At 41.5% G+C, this 13,631-nt stretch overlaps 1 protein-coding gene across 2 annotated transcripts in view; it reads right to left on the bottom strand.

Moving 5' to 3' along the window:
* Nucleotides 1-11,843: 11,843 nt before the first annotated feature.
* SMC1A (structural maintenance of chromosomes 1A) overlaps nucleotides 11,844-13,631 on the bottom strand; it is a 47,406-nt gene continuing 45,618 nt past the window's right edge. For both annotated transcript variants that reach the window (XM_086388647.1, XM_086388646.1), the window contains 2 exons: nucleotides 13,067-13,199; nucleotides 11,844-12,457 (listed from right to left, as the gene is read on the bottom strand). In XM_086388647.1, the coding sequence (XP_086244773.1) occupies nucleotides 13,101-13,199 (99 nt within the window). In that variant the 3' untranslated portion in view covers nucleotides 11,844-12,457; nucleotides 13,067-13,100. The remainder of the gene's footprint in view (nucleotides 12,458-13,066; nucleotides 13,200-13,631) is intronic.

Raw genomic sequence — 13,631 nt, 5'->3', positions numbered from 1 at the left:
CCTGACACTCCTATACAAGTCCTGCCCTTGCTGCTGATTAGGGGCCTAAACTTATGTAAGTAACTGCCTCTCTAGGAGCCTCAAGTTCTTCAGAGATGAACCAAGATATTAATAGTTTCCACATAAAGGGGCTGCTGTGACTGTTAAGAGGTTATGTATAGAGAGATTTGGGCTTCCCTGGTGGCTCTGATGGTAAAACATCTGCCTGCAATGCAGAAGACCCAGGTTCAATCCCTGGGTTGGGAAGGGAATGGCAACCCACTCCAGTATTCTTGCCTGGAGAATTCCATGAACAGAGGAGCCTGCTGGGCTACAGTGCATGGGGTCGCAAAGAGTCAGACACGACTGAGCGACTAACACACAAACACACACATAGAGACTCAAGTAAGTAATAAAGCTCAGCGTTGATGCTCCATCTCCCTTACCCTTCTCCTGCATCCTCCTCCATACATCGTGGTGTCACCAAGGTCACCATAGATGTTCAGGATATGATTTCTTCTCTCTCTTCTGCCTTGACAATTGTTTCTCTAAGGTGCCAGTTTGAGGCATGACTCCACCACGAACTACTGCAAAGCTGTTGTCTAGAGGGGATGTTGGGAACAATATGGAAGTGACTTGGACTTCATCAGAGTTGGGGTCTCACCATTGCTGTTCTTAGCTGTGTGGCTTTGGCAAGTCACCTAAGTCTCCCTATGCCTCACTGTACTTACCTATAAGGGGAGGGGAAATAATAGCACCTATCTCAGTGGGTGCCTTCACTTTCTATCTGCACTGCACCCCTTCTCCCCCACCACACCTCACCTCCCTGCTCACTTGGCTGGTTTGGTCTCACGCTGCACCAGCTGATGAAGCAAGCCACACCCCATCCTGGAGCAACAACACCTAGGAGATGAGAGAGGAACTGGCCAGAAAAGAGTGACATGCAAGCCCTTTGGGGAAGGACTGAACCACCACAGAGCTGAACCTAAATTTTGTTCGTCATTCAACCACTCATGCACCTGAATGCATGCGATGAATATTTGCTGACCCTTCCACTCAGACCAGCCAGATTCTGGGCTTTGCTGGAGACAGAGTCAGCTGCCCTCATGGAGCTCCTGACATGTAGGCGAGAGAACCCCAGACATCAATTCCACATGGGGCAGAGGAGAGGGGACCTCTAAGGGCTGTGGAAGCCCAGAGGACAGGATCTAATCTAGCTTGAGAATCAAGGCAGGCTGCTAGGATGAAGTGACACTTGAGGTGAGTTCATTAGATTTGGAGAGTGATTGTCTTCCATGCCGAAGACATTGTAAAGACACCTAAGGGAGAGCCTGGTACATTGAAGGACCCACTTGTTGTTAGTTCAGTGGCCAGAGCACAACGTGTGAGGCCAGGGTAGCAAGAGATGAGGCTCGAGAGGCTTGGCAGGGGCCACAGGTGGCCTTAATTGCCCAACAAGGAGCTAGAACTTTATCCTTATGTGGAGATGGGTGTCACAGAAGGAAGTGATGTTTTAACTTCTAAACCCGTATGTTCTCACTGTTGGTGTCCAGGATAGTAGGTTAAAGACAGCCAGTCTGGAAGCAATGAGGCCAGGGAGTAGACTTGGGGTCATTCATATGAGAGATGCTGAGGCTAGATCAAGGTAGTGGCAGAGGATGAGGAAAAAGGGTGGAGTATTTGGGAGACAGAAAGAAGAATCAGCAGGACTTGGTGAGGGATTGGCTATGAGGAGAGAAGGGGAGTTTGGGCTGCACATAAAGCAGAGAATACAGAGGAAATGTATAGCACATGTGCCAGGGAGTAATTAGATCATGATGGGAGGAACTCTAATGGCTGAGAATTCAGTGTGGGATATCAGGGGCAGAAATACCTTTCTGGAGGAGGAGGGATTCAGGCTAAGACTCACTGTGTATCCTTGGACCAGTCACTTTATTTTCCTTTGGTCCTTTAGGTCTCCACCTGCTAAACTGAGAGACAGAGAATGACCATTGTGAGGAGTGAATCACATAAAAGAATGTTCAGGACTTCCCTGGTGGTCCAGTGGTTAAGAATCTGCCTGCTAATGCAGGGGACACAGGTTCAATCCCTGGTCCAGGAAGATCCCATGTGTCTCAGAGCAACTAAGCCTGAGTGCCACAACTCCTGAGCCTACATGCCCAGAGCCCATGCTCTGCAACAAGAGAAGCCACCACAATGAGAAGCCCACACACCACAGCACCAGCACAACGAGTGGTTCCCTGCTGTCTGTAACTACAGAAAGCAATGAAGACCCAGTGCAGTAAAAAAAAAAAAAACAATGTCCAGGAGGTGCCAAGCCCTGTGGGTGATTTGGAGGGGGAGATTTGTGGGGCAGGTGTGTTTGCTCCAGAGGTGGGGCTGGACTACCATTTGTGCAATATCACTGCCACTGTCAGCGGGAAACACTTACTTACAAGATATATATGGGGAGGAGATATGTGACCTGAACACGTGTGTGTTGGATTTGAGGGCATGAAAAGCCAAGACAGTGACTTCCCTGGTGGTCCAGTGGTTAGGACTCTGCATATCCACTGCAGGGGGCATGGGTGTGATCCCTGGTTGGGGAACGAAGATCCTCACATGCCAAGTGTTGTGGCCAAAAAATCGAAAAAAAAAAAAAAAAATAGCCAAGGCAGTCAAGTCACTCTCACTCTGGGAGGCCATATCTTGACAGTCAGGAGTGAGGGACTTCTCTGAACAGTGGACCCCAGACTGCCACTTCCTCAGGAAATACTTAAACCAAGGCCTCTGGGTTCTGATCTCAAGTCATCACCTGAGTTGCAGTGTGACCCCGAGTCAGTTCTAACCCACTTTGTGTCCCAGGTTTCCCACATGAACAATAACAAAAGCATATGTGTGTTGGTGGAGAGGTGGATGGAATGTGTTCAAAGGTCTTGTCCAGGTTTGTTATGCTTCAGATTTATGACCCTGAATCCTTTTTAAAAAAGTCTAGCCCTGTCTCCATCGCTGACTTACTGTGTGGCCTTGAGCCAGCTTCTGGACCTCTCTGGGCCTATTTTCACATCTGGAATATCAGGAGATTGGGTAAGAGAGTCTCTAACAGCCAATGATTCTCCCTGGAGGATGCTCATCATCTTCTCCAGCTGAACACTTCAGACAAATCAGAGGAAAGAGAGGTCCAAATCTTCCGTCTTCTCCCACTGCCCTCCCCTCCCTACTGTCAGGAGCTCGCAGCACTGGCTCCCTTCCCAAACTTGTTGCTATGACAACGGGTTACAAATAACTCAGATGCAGACAAAGATTTTAACCCAAGAACTGCTGGGCCGATGGCTTCTTCCTCTCTCCCCACATCAGACCGAGGGAACAATCTGATAAATTCTTTGGGATCAAATTACTCACCTGCTCACAAGCCTGCCAAGGCTCCTCAGTGTCATGCAGTTAAGTCCTGGCATCTTGAGGCCCTCCTGGAACCTGATTCAAATCCTTCCAAATACATTTCCCACTTGCTCCCATTAAAAAGGGGTCACTCCCATTTTTTGAGCACCTACTGTCTGCCTGCCAGCCAATCCCTGTGTTGGATGCTTTACATACTGTAGCTAAGAAAATCTTCCCAGAATTCTATCAGATAAACATTATTATTCCTGTTTTATAGAGGAGAAAACTGAGGCTCACAAATATGACTTGAGTAAGGAGGTCAGCAAGTCAGAATTCAAACTCAAATCCACCAGATTTCCAAACCCGGGCTTTTTTCATTGCCAGTGGTTCACAAATGTTGGTCTACACACCTGGGGCATATTCAGATAATCTGAGACAGTTTACAAATTCAGATTCTAACTTCTATTCAAGAAGGGGGAACACATTTGTCTCCTCTAACTCCTGAGACCTCATAAAATAAGAGTAAAGGAATCAAGTGTATAAACCCACATCTCCAAAGAAAGCTGGAGACTTTTGCATCAATCAAGGAGAGATTATAACAAGTTTCTGGCAAGCAGAAAAGAGCTGGAAGAGTGATAGTGAGAAAGCAGGGCAGGCAGAGGTGAAGCAAATTCCACACGTGGCGGTGGGGAGGGGGCGGGCATCCATGAAGAGAACGTTGGTGTATCTTGCAAAATTCTGGTAAGACTCTGGTGCAGAAAAGTTATCCTGACAGTGCGAGTGAGGTGCAGAGCCCCCCATTAAGGGGAGAATTGAAAGTATGTGTTGGAATAGTTGACTCCCCCACCCTCCCTCTCACCTTCCCTGTGCTTGTGGGTAGAAAGCACAAGAGCTAAACATGTACACTCAAGCAGAATACAGAGAGTCCCCCAAAGAAATCAAACAGTCCCAGAGCAAAGCCTCCACTTTATGGACTCCTACTTTCACAACATAGGTTGTGTTGGTCCCCACCCAGGCACCTTAAGGAGAAATTTAATAGCAGACTTGACAAAACCCTACCCCTTCCACGAGCTCCCAACCAATCAATGTTTTACTGGTTTCATCTTAAATCTATGGGCTGAGAGGTTCAGGGAAATAGATTTATGAATGAACTGATGTAGCAAATATTAAGGCTGGGAGCTTTTCAAGTGAACAAAAAACCTAAGCAATTAAATACAGGAACACAAAAAAGGCCAAAATAATCCAGGTAATTATAGTACTTTTCTTGGCTCTGTAGCAACTATGGATTTACTAGGAATCAGGATACAAACACATTGGAAGGGAGGGAAAGTATGAGTGTATGTGCGGAGAGAGATAAAATCCTTTTCTACCATAACGAGATGTCAAGAGGTAATGTCTCAAATTGCTAAGAAATTGTAGCATATTATTAGAGAAATGAAATCAAAACTACAATGAGGTATCACCTCACACCAGTCGGAATGGCCATCATCAAAAAATCTACAAACAAGTGCTGGAGAGGGTGTGGAGAAAAGGGAACCCCCTTGCACTGTTGGTGGGAATGTAAGTTGATACAACCACTATGGAGAACAGTATGGAGATTTCTTAAAAATCTAGGAATAAACTACCATGTGACCCAGCAATCCCACTACTGGGCAAATACCCTGATAAAACCATAATTGAAAAAGACACATGTATCCTGATGTGCATTGCAGCACTATTTACAATAGCCAGGACATGGAAGCAACCTAGATGCCCATCAACAGATGAATGGATAAACAAGTTGTGGTACATACACACAATGGATTACTACTCAGCCATAAAAAGGAACAAATTAGAATCAGTTGAACTGAGTTGGATGAACCTAGAGCCTGTTATAGTAACAGTCTGTTTATAGTATAGAGCCTGAGTGAAGTAACTCAGAAATACAAATACCATATATTAATGCATATAGATAGAATCTAGAAAAATAGTACAGGTGAACCTATCTGTAGGGCAGCAATGGAGACACAGACATAGAGAACAGACTTGTGGACACAGTGCGGGAAGGAGAGAGTGGGACAAATTTAGAGTAGCATTGAAATATATACATAATTGTGTGTAAAATAGATAGCTAGCAGAAAAGGCGATGGCACCCCACTCCAGTACTCTTGCCTGGAAAATCCCATGGACAGAGGAGCCTGGTAGGCTGCAGTCCATGGGGTCACTAGGAGTCGGACACAACTAAAGTGACTTAGCAGCAGCAGCAGCAGGAAGTTGCTATAAATATATAATACAAGGAGCCTAGCCTGGTGTTCTGTGATGACCTAGAGGGGAAGGATGGGGGTGTGGGAGGAAGGCTCAAAAGGGAGGGGATATATGTGTAATTATGGCTGATTTGAGTTGTTGTATGGCAGAAATCAACATAGCACTATAAGCAATTATTCTCCAATTAAAATTTAAAAAAATAGTAGCGTAAGTACCTTCCTTAGAAACATGGTGGTCATTCAGTTAAAAATCCTTTCAGCTACAAGTAACAAAAAACCCAACTTATAGTGGCTTAAACAAATACAACATTATTTATTTTAGTATTTTCACTTATTTGGCTGTGCCACATCTTAGTGTAGCATGTGGGATCTTTAGCTATGGCATGTGAACTGTTAGTTGGGACATGTAGAATCTAGTTCCTGGGCCAGGGCCCCCTGCATTGGGAGCACAGAGTCTTAGCCACTGGACCACCAGAAAAGTTCCTATTTATTTATTTTTAAAGAAGTTAACTTATTATTAACAGAAGTGCCATGCCAGGGTTCAGCTGCTCAATGATGCCCTCAAGGATCCACGCTCTTTCTAACTTTATCTTCCTTACTGTGTGGTGTCTACATTCTCATGTTCATCCCTTCATGATCACAAGATTGCTGTCACAGCTTCAAGCAGCACAATTATATTCAAGGCAGAAAAAAGAAGGGGACATTGTGTGTCTCAGGAAAACAAGAGCCTTTCAAAAGGCCGCCAGCAAATATGTCATGGCCATAACTGGGACACACGGCCATCTCTCTAGCTGCAGGGGAGGCTAAGAAATTATCTGGCTCTTCAGCCTCTGAATGGGAGATGACAAGGGAGAAGAGGGGTTTGGAGTAGTAAATGCCAGAAGGAAAAGCCAAAGACTGGTAAAATAAAGTAGTTACCTCTAGGGAGCAGGACTTGAAGTAGGAAGGAGTGGGACAGGATATATTGCTGGGGTTTTTTTATGAGATCTTTAGCATTATTTTATTTTTTAACTATGTAAAGTATTAATATTACTTTGATTAAAATAAAAATTTAGAAATAAAATGTTATGGTTTCTACAAAACAGAAACATTTGAGAAATAAAAGCTGGTAGTTGCTTTCTGTCTCCAGAGAGAAGCTAATGAGCCAGAATTGGCTCTTTATTGGACTAAGGTATCTTGGGTGTCCACCCACTGATCTGACAGAAATTGTGCCATCACTATTAACCTGAAACCACTACAGCACTATGTAGCAGTTACATGGGTTGACTGTGGTTAGACAGTCCTGGCGCAATTTCCTGTCTGCCATTTATTAGCTTTGTGACCCTGGGCAATAGACACCTGGGAAACTCACTCTCCTTCTTTATGAAATGAAGGTAATTCAAGGGCCTGGTACTGAGTAAGCACTCAGCAAATGTTATCTACTGTGATACAAATGTTAAGTGTTCTGACCAGTGACGTAATTTGGGTGTACTTTAACAGTATTATGCTTCTACTGAGTTCACTTTTTTTTATCCTATTCATGGGCTTTGACTGGACTATCCATGAAAATTATTATTTGTTCCTGAGAGATGTGTGCGCATAGCCTTTGCTCACAGAAGATATGCAGTATGAACCATCAAGAACTGTTCAGGCTTGGATTGCTGTTGGCTCCTGTTGGAAGAAAGATGGTAAAAAGGAACTAGGCTCGATTATTTCCACTACATATATTGTTATTTAACTTTAAAAACAACCCACCCTGTGAAATGTGCTGCTGACTACTGTGATTGCCTTGTATAGGCCACATGGATCAGGTCACCACTGCAGGAAGTAGGTGTGAGAAGGTTCCAGAAAGAAAAAGGATATGGGGAGTGCTGTGCTGGCACAGGAAGTACAATTGACCTGGGAGTGGGGAACAGAACAATGACCTCCTCTCTCTGATGTCAAGGTGAGAGCTGGAGATCTGGACTCTAGGTAGGGAGCATATGGCCAAAAATCATCCAGTTGGTAGATAATCTTTCCCACACGTGGTATCAAGTAGGGACATCCAATAAGTGTCTCCCTCCTGAGGGGCGTAGGTGACATTCTTTCGGAGAGGTAATATCTGGTATCCATTTAGTTTTCCTTTCTGGCCTGGTAATTATCATCTGTTATTCCCAAGATTCCGATAAAGTTCTATTAAGCACACATACAGAGAAGATATTGCATCCATTAAAAAAAAAAAGATACTATGAAAAAAGCGTCTTTGGAGACTAAGAAAGAGTACTTAGAAATTTTAAATGACTGCCAAAAATGAAAAAGTTCAATAGAAGATAAAGTCAGGAAAATGTCCCAGAATGCAGAACAAAAAAGGAAAGACATGGAAAATATGAGAGAAAATAAAAAGACAAAGAAAATGACCCAGAAGATCTAAAATCCAACTAAAAGGACATCTAGGAAGGGAACAGGGAAAATAGACGAGAGAAAATTTGCAAAAAAATGAAACTGGTTTCTTGGAGTAGGGGGCATATGAGTCTTCAGGTTGAAAAGGCCCAACCACCAGGTGCCCAGTAAAACAGATGGGGGAAAAAAACACATTTTGGGGGTCATCATTGTAATATTTCAAAACACTAATGATGACCCTATATGTGAGACAGCAAAAGAGACACAGATGTAAAGAATTTTGGATTCTGTGGGAGAAGGTGAGGGTGGGATGATTTGAGAGAGAGCATTGAAACACGTATACTACCATATGTGAAATACATCGCCAGTCCAGGTTTGATGCATGAGACAGGGCACTCAGGGCCGGTGCACCGCAATGACCCTGAGGGATGGGATGCAGAGGGAGGTGGGACGGGGGGTTCAGGATGGGGGACACATGTACACCCATGGCTGATTCATGTCAATGTATGGCAAAACCCACTACAATATTGTAAAGTAATTAGCCTCCAAATAAAATAAATAAATAAATTTACAAAAAAGATCAAAAGACAATTATAAGCAATTATATGCCAAAAAATAGCTTAACGTAGAAGAAATGAATAAATTCCCAGAAACATACAACCTACCAAGATTAGATCTTGAGGAAATAGAAATTCTGAACAGATCTGTAACTACTGAGAAGACTGAATCAGTAATCAAAAACCTCCCAACAAAGAAAACATAGAACAACATGGCTCCAATGATGATTTCTACCAATATTTAAAAAACAAGTCAATATATCTCAAACAGTTCCAAAAAACAGAAGGAGCACATCCAAATTATCAAAAACAAAACAAAATCAAAGGGAACAAATGTCGTTGGAGAAACTGGAACTCGTGCACACTGTTGATGGGAATGCAAAATGGTATAGCTGCTATGGGAAACAGTAATGGACAGTCCTCAAAAATTTCAAAATAGAATTATCATATGATCCAGCAATCTCATTACTGGGTATTTATCCAAAGACTTTCAGTCAACATCTTGAATAAATATTGGCACTCCAGCGTTCACTGCAGCACTATTCACAATAGCCAAGATATGGAAACAACCTAAATGTCCATTGACAGATAAGCCAATAAAGAAAATGCTGCATATACATACAGTGAATACTATTCAACCTTAAAAAAGTAAATCTGAACTATGTGACAGCATGGATGAACCTTGAGAACATTATTCTAAGTGAAATAAGCCATCACAGAAAAACAAATACTGCACAATTCTACTTATATGAGTATCAGAAATACTCAAATGCATAAAAACAGAGTGGAATGATAGTTTTCAGGGACTGTGGGGGTAAACAGGGAATTATTAATCAATGGGCATAAAAGTTTCAGTCAAGTAAGAGAAATAAGCTCTAGAGATGTGGTTATACAACACTGTACTTATAGTCAACAATAATATATACTTCAAAATTTATCAAGAGGGTTGATCTCATGTTGTGTTGTGTTGTGTTACCACAAAGTAAAACAGAGGCTATGCATACTCTGCAGCCCAGAAATCCCACTTCTAAGTATGTTTCCTAGTGAATTCTCCATGTATATGAAGAGTCATATACAAGAATGCTTACTGCAACATTATTTATAGTAGTAAAAACCTATGAACAACCTGAATGTCTGTGGAGTGCTGTGTGGCAATTCATATGAATAAACTAGAGCATTTGTATTAGTATGTATAGATTCTAAAATTAATGTTAAAGAATATTTTTGTAATGTTTTGTATAAAAGTGTTTTCAACAAAAAAAGTATGAAGGAAAAAAACATAAGCTTTCAGAGTTAGGGAAAACAAGTCAACAAAAATTGAAAACCCAGCTTCCAATTAGCAACACTACATGCTAAAAGCAGTACTTACACAATTCAGAGGCAAACTGTTTTTTAATATAGAATTCTAAAGACAAACTATCATTCAAATATAAAGGTAAAATAATGCTAAATTTTAAGATATGCCAAGACCACAAAATTTACCTTCTTAGGAAGTTACTTGAGAATGTCTTCAAGAAAACATGTGACGTATCAGTCAGGATTGTTGACTGCAAGTGACAGAAGCTGCCTCTAGTTAACTTAAGCAGAAGAGGGACTTATTGCCAGGTCATTTTTGTAGCTCACAGAAGTCTGGAGAATTGAGCAGGAGAAGCCACAGCTAAGGTCACACTGTGGGGACAACTGGATCCAAATGCTATGGGCACTGCAAGCCCCACTGCTCTGACCCCTGGACATCATCCTATCATCACATGCCACTGAAGACAAACTCTAATCATCTGTCTGTTTTCATTTATTTGTGGTCAACTTTAGGATTGTGTTAATCATGTTCTTCAGTCCATGGCATATTATTTTCATCAGTCCATTCAAGGCCCCTCTTTTGCTTGATTTCACTGTAGTATTATTTTTCCCTGTCAGTTCCCACCCCTTCCCCCACTCTCCTCCCAGCTCAGTAACTCTAGTGTATGTCATGTATACACACTTCCAACTCATCTTCCATAGATCTCCTTACATATATGCACATCCATGATATTATAGTATTGTTTTACATTTACACAAATGGTAAATTTGTGCTATAAACCTCATTCTCTTTATCTTTACCATTCAACACTAGGTTTCAGAGACTTATGTGGCTACATGTAAATTCAACTATTTTCTTTCTATTGTTTTATTTATTCCATCCTATGAATATATCACAGTTTGCTTATCCAGTCCCATGGTGATGGTCACCTGGATTGCTTTCAATTCTTCACTACTATAAACAATGCTGGTTTCCTCGGTGGCTTGGTGGTAAAGAGTCCTCCTGCAATGCAGGAGACACAAGAGATGAAGTTTGATCCCTGGGTTGGGAAGATCCCCTGGAGAAGGAAATGGCAACCCACTCCAGTATTTTTGCCTGGGAAATCCCATGGACAGAGAAGCCTGGCAGATTACAGTTTATGGGTTGCAAGGAATTGGACGTGACTGAGTGACTAAGCAAGCAAGCAAGCATAAACAATGCTGCAACAAACCACCTCAACAATATTTCCCTAATGACCTGTGTTAAGTATTCTCTGGAATATATACCCAGGAGTGCAATTGCTGGGTTGTAGGGTATACATATACTCTACAGGAGGTACTGCCAAACTATTCTCTGGAACACCTGTACCATTTTACACTCCACCCAGTTTTCTTTTCCTCTCATCATCAGTGCTTTGATGATATCTGACTTTCTCCATGTTGCCATTCTTGTAGTGATTTCTCAATGTTATTTTAATTTTCATTTCTCTATCTGCAGAGTTGAAAATCTCTTAATGTATTCAAGTTTCCCCTTGTGTTAATTCAAGTTTTTCCTTCTGTTAATTACTCATTTCCTTTCCCCATTTTCCTCTTGGATTTACTATCTTCTTTTTCTAGTTATTAATCTTTTGTCAGTTTTACATATTGCAAGCATATTCTCCTAATTTGTCATCTGCTTGTTAATCTTATATATTCCTGTCTCCTTTGTGTTGTTCACACTGGATTCAAAGCTATGACTAGAATATTCGGTCCTTGTCGCCTGGTGGGCAAGGAAAGAAGTCTAACTACCTTTGGTTTCCATAGAGGAAGTGGGGGCCTGCCTCTCATTGAGACTCACATGAAGAGGAATCCCTCCAAATAGGATGAAGATTTAAATACTAGGCAGCCAATAGAGTTCACTCCTTTGGTTATCCAACATATACCTTTCATCCCAGATTTACTCTAAAAATATGCTTTCACAATATAGTGCCTCATATAACCAAAAAATGCACATTCCTTCTCTAAAGGGATACAGCAACAACATAAGTTATAATGCTTTCATGTGCAAGCAATATAAAACCCAACTCAAACTGGCTTAAATAATAAATGCAATTTATTGGCTCACTTAACTGACAAGTCCATAGGCAGGGAAGACTTCAGGCCCGGTATGATCAGGAATATGGATCCATTTCTCTGTAATTCTCTTGGCTCTGCCTTCTCCATTTGTCAGCTCCATTCTCAGGTAAGCCTTCCACATGCTCAACAGATGGCTAACAACAGCAATCAGACTACATACTTCTTTGTTCGTGTCCAAGGGAAGACAGCTATGTCTTCCCTCAAAATCTGAACAAAAAGCTTCAGTGATTGGATCATCTCTGAACCAATCATCACTGTGATAATGTGGGAGATTACTCAGATTGGTTTATATCATAAAGTTCTATACCTAGAGCTGGCAATGGGGTCAATTCCACTCAAATTGCACAGCTATTAATACAATGGGGGAGGAGAGGAATGGATGGTGGAGAACAACTACAAAGGCCACTACAAAGGAGTAAACTAACAAAGAGGAAGATGTAAGGTCCAGGAAAGATTGGGTCCAACCCAGAAGAGTAATGAAGGGACGTCCCAGGATGACAGTTGTGCTGCAGGCCTACAGAGCAACCAGTCCAAATTGGAGCAGGAAGACGGAGGGCTCCAGGAGGAAGGTATCTGGGGAAAAAGGGGATTCAAATGATTTTATACTTTCCTTAAGAATTTGGAACAACTTAAGAAGGAGATAAAGTCAGACAATGCAAGGAAAAAAGAAAGGCAATTAGAAACTCTAGGAAAAAACATAAACTGTATAAGAAAAGAAATGTAATCCTAGGACACTGGAGCATTAGGAACAACATTTACATAATTATAACAACATAAACACTTTATTGACTTTAAACCTTTAGAATGACCTGTTAGCAAAGTATGGATGATTTAATTTTGGTTATCAAACAGAATGTAAATATTATTAATCTTGTTAATATAAAAGTATAAATGAGAGAAGTTGAGAGATTGAAAGAGGGAATATAAATCTATTATTTAAAGGTACAAAGGTAAGAAATAGAGGACATATAATTAAGGACATGTCTATATATTGGGGGCATGGGAGGAGGGCAGTCGGTGGTATTAATAGCAGGAAGTAACAGATAATGTCTAAAAGTGGTAAGTTGATAAATAGAAAAAAATTGTATATTACTTAAAGATATGAAGATTATTATCAGAAAAGTAAAAAATAAACAGTTATAAGTAGACTAGTAGATTTCTAGGACAAGATGGCAGACTTACCACATGTTTATCTCCATTCCCACCTGAAACCTTGCTAAAATAATAGTAAAGGAATAAAAAAAAGTATAAAAACACAATGACGAAGAGAATGTCCGTCAGGAGCAGGTCCATCAGCGAAAGAGATTCCAAATGTCTGGAAGATAGGAAGAAAATGGAGGATTGATGATTGATGAAGCATGGTGGAGGAAGCCACAGCCTGGAGTATACATGGAGGTGATGCCACTGAGGAGGAGTTGATCTTTCTGTGTAGTAGCCTAGAATGTTTTGGGTCTTAACAATGCCAGGTATGATATAGAGCACGAGTGAGATGTTGGTCTAAAAACAGGGTGATAAATTGTGAAGCTGTATATTGAACTGTTAACCCATCCCTCTGTGTACAATTCACAGTAGCCAGGTGTCTACCCATTAGGCAAAACTAGACATTTCTTTTCTAAGGCAATTTGAACAAGCTCAGAGAAAGATCTTTATGTTTTGGCACAGCATAGTAGTCAGCTATTTTCCAATCATTCTAAAGGTAAGCCACCAGTCACCTAGCCCTGTACCCCATACACAGAGCTTTGAATCC

The sequence above is a fragment of the Bos grunniens genome, chromosome X, assembly GCF_055505025.1.
Source record: "Bos grunniens cultivar Pamir isolate PY7600 chromosome X, Bosgru_T2T1.0, whole genome shotgun sequence".
NCBI lineage: Eukaryota > Metazoa > Chordata > Mammalia > Artiodactyla > Bovidae > Bos > Bos grunniens.
The sequence above is the reverse complement of the archived record's forward strand: the minus strand, read 5'-3'. Positions and strand labels throughout refer to the sequence as shown.